Raw genomic sequence first — 17,169 nt, 5'->3', positions numbered from 1 at the left:
CAAAAGCGTGAAATGGTGAGGGAGGTTACGGAAATACACCAGGCTACTCAGGGAGATAGAGGCTTTGTCCCAAACGGAACTCTAATCCCTACAGTATATAGTGCAATACTCACAAGGCTCTGGCCAAAAGAAGTGCACTATATAGGGAATAGGGTGCTATTTGGAATGAAGCCAGAGAGGAAAAGCTTCACCAGCTTCCTAGGCCAGACTGACACAGAACATAATTACTTTGTATCACTCGAGAAAATAGGTTTTAATATCCTAAATACATAGCCTACAGTATATATTATTTGCTTTAAACGGGCATACCTATTAGGGACATAAATAAACAAGAATGTTTTGCATATTCTGCAAATAAACACACTCCAAATTGTAAAAAATGTACACTGGGCACAGAGGTCAAGTTCAACGTCTATTCCACATTGGTTCAACATAACTTCATTGAAATGACCTGGAAACAACGTTGAGTCAGCCAGTGTGTGCCCAGAGGGTAAATAGGCCTAAAAGAAAGTATCCAGAGTGCCTGACGAACTCTCTCCTTGGCTAGACTCAGACAATTAAGTAATTACCAAACTGTTTGGAATGCAGCGATGTGTTTGTGTGTCTGTTCTGTATTAAAGGTCAGACAGGATTGTTGTTAATGTAGTTGGTTAAAGAGTGACCGAATAATTGTCTCTTTCTCGCTCTCTCTCTCACACACACATATGCAAAATATACACACATATGCTCGCACACACACACACACACGCACGAGCGCACACACACACAGCCATGTGTAATCACTTGGCTGGAGGCGACAGAGTATTTTTGAAGCCTATTAGCAACAGGCCATTTCCCTGTGTCCTGCAACGCAGCATATGACATCACCATCAATTTAAGGGCAAGCTATGTATTACAGTACTGTATTACCGAATAGGGCAAAAATAGCACTTTACTACCACTGCAGGAAAAATGTAGGGTCATCTCGACTAGTTATTTGTTGTAAAGAATCTTAGTTTAATCAGTTTGCATGATCTCAGCTTCGCCTCAATACTTCGGTAGTCCTTCAAGGCAGCCTCAGTATAAGAAAGCAGGTGCCAGGGTTAGCACACACCCAAGACACACGCACACACACACACACACACACACACACACACACACACACACACACACACACACACACACACACACACACACACACACACACTCACTCACTCACTCACTCACTCACTCACTCACTCACTCACTCACTCACTCACTCACTCTCTCTCTCTCTCTCTCTCTCTCTCTCTCTCTCTCTCTCTCTCTCTCGCTCTAAAAGTTACTCCAGAGAGTTTTAATTGCTGTGTGATGAAGGAGCTGCTGCTGTGAACCTGGCCGGTGCATCCTACTCAACCCACATAAACAAACATACACCAGCGGAGAGAGTAAACACATTTAAATAGTAAATAGACCTTCACTATGAAACATTTATGACCACGCCATTTCTGTTTATTTCCCTTGGCAGAGTAACATCACCTTGAAGGTTGTAGGTATCAACAGGGTAAATGTTTCTAAATGCAAATGTTGTGTTAGTTGGCTGAGGCTGCCAGCATTTCAGACGAAGGTTTGTTGTTCTAATCTTTAAACAAAGAGCTGTGGTAAAAGGCTTCCCACTGTGCACACACTGGTTGAATCAACATTGTTGTCATGTCATTTATGTTGAACCAACGTGGAATAGACGTTAAATTGATGCCTGTGCCCAGTGGGTTCACTCTTACTGTACCTGAAGTGCCTTGATTGTACAAAGCATTTAGATCGGACCAAGACTGAGTTGGTGATGAATAAAACTGACTGAAACAGATGTCTAGGCTTTAGCTTAGTGGGCTAATGTGGTCTTAAGCCATGACACCATCCACATTCAAAAGCCTGTCAGTTAGTATTGACGTTACAAGGTACACACCCTGCATTCCATCAAAACTAGAGAGCAGTACGATGAGGCAATCCACTTGTATGACCTCACACCTCTCCAGTCCAACAACAGAGGCTTAATGTCATCTCCCAATTGACACCCCAGGTGCCATCTGAGACTCATTTACAGTGTTTCCCCTGACTCTCTGTCTGACTCGTCCATTTACAGTGTGTTTCCCCTGACTCTCTGTCTGACTCGCCCATTTACAATGTGTTTCCCCTGACTCTCTGTCTGACTCTCCCATTTACAGTGTGTTTCCCCTGACTCTCTGTCTGACTCGCCCATTTACAGTGTGTTTCCCCTGACTCTCTGTCTGACTCGTCCATTTACAGTGTGTTTCCCCTGACTCTCTGTCTGACTCGTCCATTTACAGTGTGTTTCCCCTGACTCTCTGTCTGACTCGCCCATTTACAGTGTGTTTCCCCTGACTCTCTGTCAGACTCGCCCATTTACAGTGTGTTTCCCCTGACTCCCTGTCTGACTCGCCCATTTACAGTGTGTTTCCCCTGAATCTCTGTCAGACTCGCTCATTTACAGTGTGTTTCCCCTGACTCTCTGTCTGACTCGTCCATTTACAGTGTGTTTCCCCTGACTCTCTGTCTGACTCGTCCATTTACAGTGTGTTTCCCCTGACTCTCTGTCTGACTCTGCAGCAGAAAGTTGACCTGACATGTTATTATTAGTCCAGACCACAGCAGCATCTCTGCATGTTCTGCATTTCTGTGTCTCAAACGTATCAACCTTGAACCTGGCTCCTTTCTCTCTTTGTCTCCCTCACCCTCTCTCTCTCTGTCTCCCTCACCCTCTCTCTCTCTGTCTCCCTCACCCTCTCTCTCTGTCTCCCTCTCTCTCTCTGTCTCCCTCACCCTCTCTCTCTCTGTCTCCCTCACCCTCTCTCTCTGTCTCCCTCTCTCTCTCTGTCTCCCTCACCCTCTCTCTCTATGTCTCCCTCACCCTCTCTCTCTCTGTCTCCCTCACCCTCTCTCTCTGTCTCCCTCTCTCTCTCTGTCTCCCTCACCCTCTCTCTCTCTGTCTCCCTCACCCTCTCTCTCTGTCTCCCTCTCTCTCTCTGTCTCCCTCACCCTCTCTCTCTGGCTCCTTTCTCTCTCTGTCTCCCTCACCCTCTCTCTCTCTGTCTCCCACACCCTCTCTATCTGGCTCCTTTCTCTCTCTGGCTCCTTTCTCTCTCTGTCTCCCTCACCCTCTCTCTCTGGCTCCTTTCTCTCTCTGTCTCCCTCACCCTCTCTCTCTGTCTCCCTCACCCTCTCTCTCTGGCTCCTTTCTCTCTCTGTCTCCCTCACCCTCTCTCTCTCTGTCTGGCTCTTTTCTCTCTCTGTCTCCCTCTCTCTCTCGGTCTCACTCTCGCTCTCTCCCTGATTTCAATGCAGACAAGCTCGATGATAGCAAACTTGGTATTTAGCAGACTTTGGCATTCTCCTTGCCCTCCGGCCTCCAGAATGTAGCATGCCCTCGTCTGACCCGTCCGTCTAACTCTCTCCCTGGCATCAGATGTCACGTAGACCTGCCTGCACTGGGGATGTTGTGGTGGGTGTTACAGTACAGTACACATGGCGGATGGAGTCAAACTTACATAGAGTACAATGTAAAGCAGCAATCTGTTCCATTATGTTCAAACCAGCTTGTCCAACACTGGGTCATTTCCACAACAGACACCCATCTATAATAATAAAGAAGCATGTTCTATATAGCTTCCTTTGTCTTCCTAGGGTGGTTGAATATCTCTCGCACAGACAATAGGCGCCCCCCCCCTCCCCTCACAACACATTAAGGAAATCAAATAGGCAGCAGAGCCAGTGTGGTGTTGGTTAACTGGTCTTTGTGTTCAGTTTCTGATCAATAGGTTTGGTCTTAGTGAGACACACACTGCATGATCGTTCAAGGGACCCCTAACTGGGTAAGTAGCAAGCCAGCCAGCTCCAGCCACAAACCCATCTTCTAAAGCTGTGATCATGTGGAAAGCACTTTAACCAGTGAAGCCTGATATGTTTTCGAGCTTGTTTTATTCCTTCTGAAAGGTAAAGCTTTTACCCTAGCTGTGGAATTCCCACTGCAATGTACAACACCGTAGCGCTCGCCTGTAGTGTAGGTGTTTTGTTTTTGCTGAAATAGTCCTTGTCTCCTAAATTGAAAGTTTATAGCGACACAGAGCCCATAGACCGAGGCTGAGTGGGCCTGACAGAAAGCTCCACAGAGGAATATGATATGCTGCAGTCGCTGATCCAGAGAGAGGGACAGACGTGACATGGAGGTCAGAGACTAGTTAGGAAGGTGGACATGGTGAAAGAGGAGAGTATGGGGGAGGAAAAGTATGTGGAGGATTGGGGGGTGGTGGGAGAATAGGAGGTGAGAATTGGGAGAGGGTTGGGGAGATTGGGGGGAGATGAAGGGGGAAATTGGGAGAATGAAGAGGAAGATGGCAGGGAAAATATAAGGGGCATGATGGATGAGTGGATGGAATAGGAATGGAGTTGTTTGTTTTGATAAAGGGCGTTGAGGCCCTCCCATAATAACAGTGGGGTACAGATTGGTCCCTAAGCAGGAAGCAATCTCTGTTTCAGAAGAGGCCATTGGCTGGGTTGGACCCTCTAATGATGACATCAGAGGAACTGCTCTGCTCTGCTCTGCTCTGCGCTGGGGACTTCAAAAAGGCGGCAGGGGTCGTAGCTAAGCCGCAGTCTCATTAATAATCATTATGAGCCTAGTTTCCAGCCCCTCACAGTCCCTTTAATGACTGAGGAGAGAGACAGACCCTCCAGGGTCTGTGGGAAGTTTGATGGAAACCTTTGCTGCATCTTAAATTGCACCCAATTCCCTTTATATTACACTTCTTTAGACCAGGGCCCATAGGGATCTAGGCAAAAGTAGTACACTATATAGGGACCATTGTCATTTGGGACACAGTCCCTGAATAGTTAGTCAGAATGGGTCCTGGAGAAAGGCCCTATCTGTTCTCAGAGTGATTTTAGACGGAGGCCATGTCTGAATAACCATACTTGAATTCTAAATAGTAGGATTTTTCAGGAACCGAAAAAATATACAATTTTATAGTATGTGAAATTAATTCCAGGATGTCATACTCATTTTGGCTTTTCATCTAGTAGAATTTGTTGCAAACTATTGAGGAAGAGAATCTGCTTTTCACTCCTACCTGTGTTCGACAATGGCTGATAATCAGAATAGGGGATGTGCTCTACAAAAATGTACAAAGGGTGGGGAACAAGCGCTATTGCGCATTTGATGACACCTTCTCAGGATGCTTCCAACATACCTTTTACTAAACAGTACATTCTAAATAGTACGTAGCACGAGTAGTGCTTAGTATGCTGTTTTAGTAAGTCGTAGGCAAGCCAGAATTATCTGCAAGACATGGCCTTATCTGATGGGCATTTGACGAAGCCTCCAAGCCTCTGGTCTAAAGCTCCACAGCAAAAGTGTCTTAGTCACAGTCAAACAGAATATTGTAAACAGTGACCACATCCAAGGCCACAGGCACCCTCGCACATAAGTACGTGTCACACACACACTCAAACAAAACCCCTCCCCTACACACACATACACACCGTACAGCCTGTGCTACATTTCCGTACTAATGACCGTTGACAGAAACCAGAGCAGCGCTTGAAACGTTTTCATCATGTTTGTTTTGTGGCTCCCTCCCTCACTCCCTCCAGCAGATCCCCATATAGCCCCAGCCTTGCTTGGCTCTGGTGTCTGGTGTAGTCTAACATCTCGCTACCTGTGATACCCAGGGGAGAGGAGAAGATAATCACCAGCAGCATTGCATTCCATCCTCCTGTCCCACTGCCATATCTACACTGGAATGTTAAACACACTGGGAGATACATGATTTACATATAGCTGTAGTTACTAGCTAGTTAATGTATTTATTTACATGATTTACCTTTTACATCATACATTATTAGTCCATGTATTCATTGGATGATTCGCATTTATTACTGTGCAAATCACTGTACTTAAGCAAATATTGTTTTCATTTGATGTGCTAAACAGTTTGTTTTTAATAAGTTAGTCCCAGTAGTTATTAAACTATATGCTGTTGTACAAGTTACTCAACAGATATGTTTTGACTCCAACCTAGAAGGTCTTATAACAGTCTCCTCTGACACACAGATCTACACTAATCTGCTAAACCCCCTTGGACATTAGGATTACTAATTGGATGAATTTAGTGGTGAGTTCACAAGGCCAGGGGGCCTGAGGGGTGGGTAGACGTTCCCCTTCTCAGACAACATATCCAGGATCAGCTTACCCTCCCCAAATCCTAGCCTTAACCATTATGGAGGTGGAACAGCAAACTGACCCTAGATCAGTATCTAGTTGGTAAAATCGTTTGGCGTTGGCTTGGACAATGGACATTCTTATTTTCATGTTTTCATTCATGCAGTTATTTTTTGACAGTTTAATCTCCTATGTGTGGTGTTGGCATCCTGGCTAACCTGTCTGCATTGTGTTTTCACCATATTTTCGTGTATGACACACACACGCATAATGTGCACGCAACCACTCATGCATACACACACTTGCACTTCTACACTCGCATACATGCACCCATTCACACACACATGCATCCAATCTACTCGGGACCCTCTGCTCTGTCTGACCTATAGAGAGGAGGTGAGGGGAGGGCTAAGGAGGGGGAGGGAGAAGGATTTATAGACAGCTGAACCATGCAGTGAGGTACAAGGTTGACCTGGGAGGGCATGTGTGATAATACGGGAACAGTACAGACGAACCATCCATGTAAGGTTTAACACACTCGCAGGATGAGTATTCTATTGGTGAATACAGTAGCCCCAGGCTACAAGGACATAATGTACGAATTTATATATTACTCAATGCCATATCTAATTAATTGTGACATGAGAAATTGAATTTCACATCTTTAGCATGTAAATAACTGAGGTGGGATATTTTTTGAATCATAGGCTTGCTCTAGGCTATTGTATGCTAGTGTTTATGCTCCTTAGTATGCACGTACAAAACATAATTTGTTTCAATAAAAGTTTTGAAAACAAGGTGAAAACTGGAGACCTCTCTACCATGCAAGCACGCTCCCGCCCCACAGAGGTTCCCCGCGCCCAGTTGCTTAGGGTTTCCGAGTACGCGCCCACGGCACGGATACGCGCACTCCAGTCTCCGTCCTCTGCTAGACATGGCGGCGGATCTAAACCCAGACTGGCTCTCCTGCCTTCCTTCTTCTTGGAGTTATGGGGTTACTCGGGACGGAAGGATATTCTTCATCAAGTAAATATTCTCAGGATACGGCGCATGGAAGTGTATTGGCTTTGTTTCGACGCGTTTGTTTATGTCTGTGTTATTTGCGTGTTCACCTTCTCCCCGTTTCTTACCCAACAGTGAAGAAGCCAAGAGTACGACCTGGCTTCATCCCGTCACCGGAGAGGCTGTCATAACGGGGCACAGAACAACCCCAGGTAAAAACGGTTCGCATCGACCTCTTCCAATCGTTATATACGGCAAGAGTCTCGGTTTGAAATGGTTTCAGAAACCACCGAGAAACGTTGAGCGAAGACTCCCTGCCGCAAGCAACAGCCGCCTGTCTTTCTCTCCTCTGCGCTCAGACCATCAAGTTGAGCCGCCAATTAATGTCACCTAGGCATTGCGACAGAGTTGTTGAAAGTTCTGTCACGTAGGCATTCACATTCATAAACAAAGAAGTTAGTTAATTTAGTTTCTTTTTTTACATTATTGTTTGCAACTTGCCATGGTTGTAGACTAAACTGTAAGGCTTAAGCCCGTAGCGTGGGCACTGGGCAGTTATTTTGTAACCATTGTAACAACAGCTGTTGATAAAATGATAACATGAAACATTGATGCGTAACTCGCTACAAATGTTGAATGCAACAAATGTTTGTATTGCTGTGAACATGACTTCGGATAAGGATGTTATTGTTACCATTCCATATCCATTGCATTAGAGAGAAGACATCGTGCGCGGAATGCATAGATCCTCACACTGTCAATGCCCAGGAAGCAGGTTTTTACAATCTCACGCCTATCAATACAATATGTTGAATGACGGATACGAATAGAAATGACGACGAGGCTATTCGATCATCTTTACTAGGCTATGTCATTAATGGATAGCATATCGGTAGGCTGTATATATTGCGTAAGGGGAACGGTATTTTCGGTCACGCGCAGATCTCTGCTCGTATCAGCCGCTTGTGTGTGTTGCGATGTATTTGTCTCGTAGCCTATTCATTACCCCCCCCCCCCCCCCCCCCCCCCCCCCCCCCCCCCCATGCCCCTTCTCTTTCCCGCATAGATTTACCAACGGGATGGGAGGAGGGATATACGTTCGAAGGAGCCCGCTGCTTCATCAAGTAAGTTGGATTTTTCAAAGCCACCGCGCTTTATGGAAACACTTGATATTTGTCCTCCTCCTGTTGCTGGCAGGCTGCTTTGTTTTTGACGGCAGTTGAGATTTTCAGATTCTCTCCCACTGCCACTCTGGAGTGTTCAGGAAAGATCTCCTCCACATCCCCTACCTATGAACACACACACAGTTCCAGGTTCTCGTTTTTCCTCCTGTCCTTGGTGGAGTTTGACAAGCCAGTGTGACTCACAGCTCTCAGCTGAACAGGCTTTACTTGTTGGGGCCTCCTTCCCTCAGACACGACTCTGCCAGACTGGCGTGTACTTGCAACAGAGACACTACATTATTACACCCCTAAAAATCGGCTTAGGGTTTGTTGCACAGTCATATTTGGGTTGATAAGTCAGTGTTTGAAGGAACACGTGTATGTACAGTTTTAAATCCTTGCAGTGCTATTCAGTTGTCTTTCCTTCACCACTCTCTCTTCTGATTCTCTGCTATGGCCATTTGGAGAGTAGCAACTGAGCTAATAGCATGTGCTTTAGATGGGTCCACTAACTGGGGTGTGTTTTGTATCTCAAGGCATACATACTGTACCGCTGTGCTGTGAATTAGTGTGTGTTTTATTTAGTGTCACTGTTTCCTCTCCCTCTCCCACAAGTATTATTGTGGCACACTGCTGATGGCATGGACTCAAGTTGGACCGTAGGCTGAAGGAATGGAATTGGCTGAATCACTGTCACATTTCTAGATGGGATATTTTTCTGAGACACAAAGAGCAGCATTTTGGACTGAGAAGAATTTTGTCCAGTTTATGTTTTGGACAGCGTTGCATTGGCAGTGCATGGTGTGCTATTTTGCAATTTGCGTTGCCCGTGATTTCTGAAATTGTTCTCAATTTCCTTGCTGGTCGGCCCATGTATTGGGCCGTTATGCAGACCTTATGCCCTCCACGTCCCCTATGCCCTCCTTCATCCCGGAAGGAACTTGATGCCCTTTGATTTAGGATTCATGTCCCTCTTTCTCTCTGGTGTTGAGAGGGTCCCATGGGACCCAGACAGTGGGCTGCTGGAGGGGTGTGTGTGTGTGTGTCACAACCCAGCCTGTGTCCTCGTGACACCCGTTAATTCACAATGGGATTCTTCTCTCTGTTCCCCTTTGTCCTAGTGTACCTGGAGACAGAACCAATCCGAAGAGGCTTGTATGATGTTTCCTCCTCTGTTTCAGTTAACGCTCCCTAGAGTCAGTGCCCTACCTAGTACACTGAAGTACACTAGTTCACAGTGGCTGTCCAGCCAGAACAGGCAGCTACCCTAGTGTACCGTAACCCTGTATACACTCTAAGCCCTTTGACTCAGACTCTGAACGCATGACCGAGCTAAACCTACTGAGGACTATGGAAGTGTCTCCCCCACGCCTCCCATCAGGCAAAAACATAGTCATTCAGTCCTCTACCTCCCACTGAGTTTTTTATTCTTTTTTCTGGTCATTAAAAATACTTGTGTCAAAAAACGTCCCATTTCTTTCAGTATCCACCCTGGCTGGCCATGACGTAACAAATAAGAGGTCAGCATGACGTTGCTTCAACTAGCTAATATTGCCCACTGGGATATTGCTGTTGTGGTTGAGGCCTTTAATGACCTCCCTGATATGTCTCACCTCTGTGTGTCACGCTGGCGTCTACAGTATTACCTCAGCAGCAGGTGGAAGGCTGCCAGACATGAGGAATGGTACAGCTCATTTATTATTCCTGGGCTGTGTGGAGTCGCAGAGGGGCTGACTCTAAAGGACGGACACACACACTTTACAGATGCCATTCATCAACGACCAGGTTGTTTTCACCCAGCATCTTTAATTCACTTATCCCTCTCTCCCTTTAGCCTTCAGATCATTTCTGCACTGGCGCACACAGTATGGCCGCGTCCCAAATGGCCCCTGTCTATGGGCTCTGGTCAAAAGTAGTGCACTATAGAGGGAAAAGGGTGCCAGATGTATACACTTAGAACAAAGGAAGAAAACCTACACACAGCAAATGCAGCTTCCAAGTGATTTGATATACCACTAACCACAATATAGAGAACGTTTCAGCTAGCTGCAATAGCTTCCATAAAGGTGTTTTGGATGTGTAATATTACACACACACACTGGACGATTTATGTAGTTCACACAGGTATGCCATCCAAATGGCACCCTATTCCCTATGGGCCCTGGTCAAAAGTAGTGCACTCTATAGGGAATAGGGTGCCATTTGGGATGCAGCCCATGAGTGGCAGAGAAAGCTGGATAAGGAGCCATATTTAAGACATGCAGTGTGGATTCATTTCACTCTCCCTCCCCTGCTTCCCACGCTGGTTTCTTGAAGTGAGAGGAGGAGGAAGGCGGAATGAACGAGAATAGGGAAATGGTTGGAGGATATGTGGAGGATATGACCTGTAGCTGACACTTGGAGTGTAGTTGGGGGGTGGGTAGGCAAAGAGACCTAGTGAGACAGCCTTGGTAGACAGACAAGGCTGTGTATGTGTGTGCTGCAGTCCTTTCCTCTGGCTTAGTTTGGCAGCTGGGGGAGTGCTTGGGGAATCCTGCAAAATAAACAGTTAGAGAAACATGGCCTGCTCCCCTTCTTCTCCACGCCCACTGGTGAGTACTGCCCTCCCATTGGAGGTGGAGGCTCTAGGCCTGCCTCTTTAACTCCGATCAAGTTTTGGGGCTTAGGGGTGTGTGTGTGTGGAGCCTACAGACGAGGCCACGAAGCAACATTAAGGAGACGTGACATAGCTAGCGGTCTCAGCTTTGCTGCAGCACTCTCCATAGTGGAATTCTCCACAGGCTGTGTTAATGAAACGAGCTGTGTTGTGAATCTAGATGCACCCTAAGGATTGGAGTTTCAATTTGAGAATGGTTTTGCGAAGGACTGATGGCGAGAAAGGTTTCTGTTTTGTCAGGCTAAATAGAGCAATCTGATAGAGGTGAGTGGAGCAGGAGATGTAGAACGAGAGATTGAGAAAACAAAAGAGAGCGAATCTAAAAAAGAGACATGGGGAGAGGGAGACAGATGGATAGAGAGAGGTTAACTTTGTGAATTGGATAAGAGCTGGGAATAGGCTTCTAGCTGTCAGGAGGAGATGCAGGTTCTGCAGGTGTTTCCACCGGGATACAACAGCCACTCAACTTTTCCTGGACATCTGTCAGCAGTGTGTGTACGTTTTGTGTCCACACTCATTTCCACCTCTGGGATCATGTGAGCTGTGGTTGAAGTAGGGACAGATCTATAAGTGGGTCGCTGGCTGGGTGGAGTTGCTACACTGATGAAGTGCTTCCTGTCTCGTTCGCTCTCACTCGCTCTTGCTCTAGCTCGGTCTCATCAGTGGGAGACGAGAGTAAGAATGGTCTAACATTTCTACTGCTGAATGTTGCGACACTAGCAGGTGATGACAGCCCCTTGTCAAAGCTGTTGATTCACTGGAGACACCATCAACTCTCTGCATTTCAGCAACTCTGTCCTATTGCTCTTCCTCTTCCTCCCTAAACACAACACAACTCTGGTTCCACACCATAAGCCACTAATGAACGAAACCACCTGCAGTGAATACAAGTGAGTTTAATTTTCTGCTTACGGTAAGCTGTGAAAAGGCTGTTAGTCAATCAATCTTATTTTATAAAGCCATTTTTTACATCGGCAGCCAAAACCCCCCAGCCAAAAACCCCAAACAGAAAGCGATGTAGAAGCACACTGTACGGTACATCCCAAATGGCACCCTATTCCCTATATAGTGTACTACTTTTGACAGGCCCTGTTCCAAATTAGGACACCGTATAGGGATTAGGGTGCCATTTGGTATGTATCCATTGTGTTTGGCTGTGCTGCAACAGTTATTACTGAGTCCTATTCAGGGGCACCGCAACACTGCATACCTTAGTCTGTGGTGGTACTATGATGGAGTATACATCTTCAACTTGAAGTCTCGAGTTGTTACGACTGGCCATATCTATGAGTGAGTGATCTGTCAGTATCCGAGATATCACTGACCTGATTTACCACTAACCTCCCCCTCCAAAGCCAGGGCTCAGTGCAAAGCCTGCTTGTGCTCAATCCAAAAATGGAAGAACCTACAGACTGGGTAAGCTCACTGGTTATTGTGGTGAAAAAGAACGGCAATCTCAGGATATGTCCAGACCCGTGAGATCTCAACAAAGCAATCAAGAGAGAGCATTTCAAGTTGCCAACCAGAGAAGAGATACTGTCGCAGTTTGCTGAAGCAAAGTGGTTCAGTAAGTTTGATGCCTCATCAGGATTCTGGCAAATGAAGCTAGATGATGCAAGCTCAAGTCTATGCACATTCAACACACCTGAGGGCAGGTACAGATTTCATATTGGATTCTTTCAGCGCCAGAGGTCTACCACAAGACAATCCACATGATCTTCGAGCGCATTCCAGGAGTGGAGACTATGATGGATGACATCATCGTCTGGGGGTCGACAAAAGAAGAACACGATGCGAGAGTGAGACAAGTGCTGGACCTGACACGGAAAGTCAACCTAAAAGGACAAATGCGAGTTTGGTGTGAAAACACTTACCTTCGTGGGAGATGTACTTTCTGAGGACGGAGTCAAACCAGACCCGAGGAAAACATCAGCCATCAACAACATGGAGCGCCCGAAGACCAAGGACAATGTGAGACGCTTCATGGACATGATCACCTACCTTGCAAAGTTCATACCTCAACTGTCAGCACAGTCCGCTCCACTCAGATGTATTCTGGAACAGAAAAATTAATGGGAATGGTCCCATGAACAGGAAAACTGCTTCAAAAACCTAAAGAAGACAATCACAGAAGAGCCAGTGCTCAGGTTCTATGATCCAGAGAAAAGCACAAGGATTTCTGCAGACGCGTCACAGTTTGGCCTGGGAGCAGTTCTTCTGCAACAGCATGACAACACATGGCAACCCGTCGCTTATGCGTCCAGAGCCTTGACAGGCGCAGAGACAAGGTATGCACAAATAGAGAAAGACCTACTGGCAAGCACATACGCTTGCGAAAGGTTTCCCCAATACGTCTACGGACGAGACTTCGAAGTAGAAACCGACGACAAACCATTGGTGTCAATCATGTCTAAGCCACTGAGTGATTGTCCAATGAGAATCCAGAGAATGTTGATCAGACTGCAAAAGTATGATGTGAAGATGATTTATACCCCGGGAAAGTTAATGTTCGCCGCCGACACTCTTTCTTGAGCAGTCGACAAGAAGGAGAGCTTCGACACACAGAAAAACACTGAGATTCAGGCCTACGTCGACATGATCGTAGCATCACTTCCTGTGTCTTCTGAGAGAATGGAGCAGATCAAAAGAGAGACCGCAGCTGACCAATAAATGACAGAGTTGAAAGAAACAACACTAATAGGATGGCCTGCACAGAAAAACAACTGTCCAAGGAGAATACAGGATTACTGGATGTGCAGAGCAGAGCTCACCATTGTGGGTGACATAGTGTTCAAAGGCAACAAGATTGTCATTCCCATGACACTACACAAAGAAATGCTACAGAAAATACACGAGGCCCACTTGGGTGAGGAAAAATGCAGACAACGAGCACGTGAAGTAATGTACTGGCCAAGAATGAACCAGGAAATCAGCCAGACCACTGCTTCATGTGAACTGTGTTTGACCTACAGGCCAAAGCAGCAAGCAGAGCCGCTAATGCCTCATCTAGTACCCAACAGACCCTACTACAAAATTGTCAAAGGTCTGATGAAAAAGGCACACGATGGAAAGGAGGATTTCCTAAAAAATCTGATGATCTACCGCAGTGCACCGCTGCAGAACGGACTTTCACCTGCACAAATGTTGATGGGATGTTGCATCAGAACCAACCTACCCATCCATGAGGACTTGCTAACACCCAGAGGTGCTCACAAAGTCAAACTCGCAAAGGAAAAACAGAAAGACAAACAAAAACAGCGACAGGACAAAAGTGCAAGACACTTACCTGAACTGAAACCTGGAGATCGTGTACGACTCCGAGACATCACTACAGGAACCTGGATGCAGCAAGGGTGTGTGCAGAGAGAAGTTGCACCGCGATCCTATGAGATCCAAACAGAGCATGGATCACAACTGGGTCCAAAAAGAGTGGATCTAAGGCTTTAGCCATTCACTCAAGGGACTGAGGATCATCAGGAGGATACTGCTGAAGCGTCAAATGCCTTTTATAAATTGACAATTCAGTCAGAACACCCTGACTGACAATGAACGCTGTCCAACTGTTTCATTAAGCACTTCAGCAGAATGACCAAAAAGGACTGTCAGAGCCCCTGAAAGGCTTATTGAGAATTGAAAAAAAAAAAAGGGGCACCTGGACTGAATGTTTGGTTTATGTGAAAATAAATACGGCCTCAATAAAGTATTGTTGGACAGACTATATTTAGTTGAAAAAATATTATATTTTTAAGGGAAAATAATTTGGGGAAAGAAATGTGTGTTATTGAAAATTGCATGTTATGCAGGTTGAGTAAACAAATGTGATGTGACGTGTAGTTACATAGAAAAGTAGTTTTCTTTTAAAGGAAAGATGTGTTGTTATGTGTTAAAAACATTTAGACTACGTTACCCAGCAGGCTATGCGGGCTAGGTGGAGGGTTAAAGAATGCCTTGCAAGGCTAACATGGAGTTTTCTAGCTGAAGTATATGTTCATTAAAAGTAGTTAAACCTACACCCCAGTTTGTCATTATATAAGGAACAAACATAACACAACTTAATGGAAATCTCATGATACTTTATTTATTATACACGTACCATGAATACACAATTCCAATATACTAATACGGACTTCAATTCACACACATTTACTTGTAGCAGGACATGGACTCATCTTACAACAGGAGGTTGCAGAGGGAGGGGTGTGCTCTGCCCCCAGGCCCGATGCAGAACCGCATGCAGGCCCACTTGATTCATGCCTGGCGCTAAAGACGAGAAGGTAATGGCCAACATTTAATCCAGTCACTCAGCTCAACGCTCATCTGACTGGGACTGACTGGCAAATCATTAAGTGTTGGATTCGGGGTCAGTTATCTGGGTGCAACTCAGGATGGTGAATGTACTGCTAGTTCATTCTACAGCAATTGCTAGATTAATGGATGAGGATATGCCTTGTTTTGGATGGCCCAATAGAGGGAGAGAGGATTAGTCGCAGTTCCTATTGGCCCAGACGTGATTAATCAGACTATGGTAATCAGTAGTGTGTGTGTGTTAAGTGTGCACGTACCAAGGCTGTTGAAAATGTGAGGGGCTCCCCAGGTCTGCCACTGCACTTATGCATACAGCTGGTTACAGAGCGAGAGAGAGTGAGAGGGAGGAAGATTTCGCAAGAGAGGAGGAAGAGAGTGAGAGCAAGAGACCCTCACTGTCTCCACATGCAGTAACTTTAAGTGAAAGCCTTTCCTCACTGCTCTGTTCTTTCTTCTGCAATGCTCTATAGAATGGCCTTCCCTGCTGTGTCTGTCAATAGCATGCTTAAAGGTGTGTGTGTGTGTGTGCACGCCTACTGCATTAACATCGAATAGCGCCCGCGCTATGCAACTTTTCAGGGAAGTTAGGAACCAATATACACAGGCAGTTAGGAAAGCTAAGGCTAGCTTTTTCAAACAGAAATGTGCATCCTGTAGCACAAACTCCAAAAAGTTCTGGGACACTGTAATGTCCATGGAGAATAAGAGCACCTCCTCCCAGCTGCCCACTGTGCTGAGGCTAGGAAGCACTGTCACCACCGATAAATCCACGATAATTGAGAATTTCAATAAGCATTTTTCTACGGCTGGCCATGCTTTCCACCTGGCTACCCCAACCCCGGCCAACAGCTCTGCACCCCTACAGCAACTTTCCCAAGCCTCCCCCATTTCTCCTTCACCCAAATCCAGATAGCTGATGTTCTGAAAGAGCTGCAAAACTTGGACCCCTACAAATCAGCTGGGCTAGACAATCTGGACCCTCTCTTTTTAAAATGATCCGCCGCAATTGTTGCAACCCCTATTACTAGCCTGTTCAACTTCTCTTTCGTATCGTCTGAGATCCACAAAGATTGGAAAGCTGCTGCGGTCATCCCCCTTTTCAAAGGGGGAGACACTCTAGACCCAAACTGTTACAGATATCTATCCTACCCTGCCTTTCTAAGGTCTTCGAAAGCCAAGTTAACAGATCACCCACCATTTCGAATCCCAATATTTCAAATCGGAGGGCCTGTTGTGCGGACCTCTGTCAGTTTCTATGAGGGTGCCACAGGGTTCAATTCTCGGGCCGACTCTTTTCTCTGTATACATCAATGATGTCGCTCTTGCTGCTGGTGATTCTCTGATCCACCTCTACGCAGACGACACCATTCTGTGTACTTCTGGCCCTGGACACTGTGTTAACAAATCTCCAAACGAGCTTCAACACCATACAACACTCCTTCTGTGGCCTCCAACTGCTCTTAAATGCAAGTAAAACTAAATGCATGCTCTTCAACCGATCGCTGCCCGCACCTGCCCGCCTGTCTAGCATCACTATTCTGGACTGTTCTGACTTAGAATATGTGGACAACTACAAATACCTAGGTGTCTGGTTAGACTCTAAACTCTCCTTCCAGACTCACATTAAGCATCTCCAATCCCAAATAATATCTAGAATTGGCTTCGTATTTCAGAACAAAGCATCCTTCACTCATGCTGCCAAACATACCCTCATTCAACTGACTATCCTACCGATCCTTGACTTCGGCGATGTCATTTACAAAATAGCCTCCAACACTCTACTCAGCAAATTGGATGCAGTCTATCACAGTGCCATCCGTTTTGTCACCATATACTACCCACCACTGCGACCT

The 17,169-nt window shown here is 46.0% G+C and overlaps 1 protein-coding gene across 16 annotated transcripts in view; it reads left to right on the top strand.

Annotated features, from left to right (window-relative positions):
- Positions 1–7,013: 7,013 nt before the first annotated feature.
- Positions 7,014–17,169, top strand: part of LOC110490288 (pleckstrin homology domain-containing family A member 5) — a 178,874-nt gene continuing 168,718 nt past the window's right edge. For 12 of the 16 annotated variants that reach the window (XM_036944584.1, XM_036944592.1, XM_036944589.1 and 9 more), the window contains exons 1-3: positions 7,015–7,216; positions 7,328–7,404; positions 8,259–8,316. In XM_036944584.1, coding sequence (XP_036800479.1) covers positions 7,125–7,216; positions 7,328–7,404; positions 8,259–8,316 — 227 coding nt within the window. In that variant the 5' untranslated portion in view covers positions 7,015–7,124. Of the gene's footprint in view, positions 7,217–7,327; positions 7,405–8,258; positions 8,317–9,476; positions 9,822–17,169 lie in introns of those variants that run through there. The other 4 variants (XR_005036126.1, XM_036944588.1, XM_036944593.1 and 1 more) reach the window with 3 other exon arrangements.

This window comes from Oncorhynchus mykiss, chromosome 15 (genome assembly GCF_013265735.2).
Source record: "Oncorhynchus mykiss isolate Arlee chromosome 15, USDA_OmykA_1.1, whole genome shotgun sequence".
NCBI lineage: Eukaryota > Metazoa > Chordata > Actinopteri > Salmoniformes > Salmonidae > Oncorhynchus > Oncorhynchus mykiss.
The sequence above is the reverse complement of the archived record's forward strand: the minus strand, read 5'-3'. Positions and strand labels throughout refer to the sequence as shown.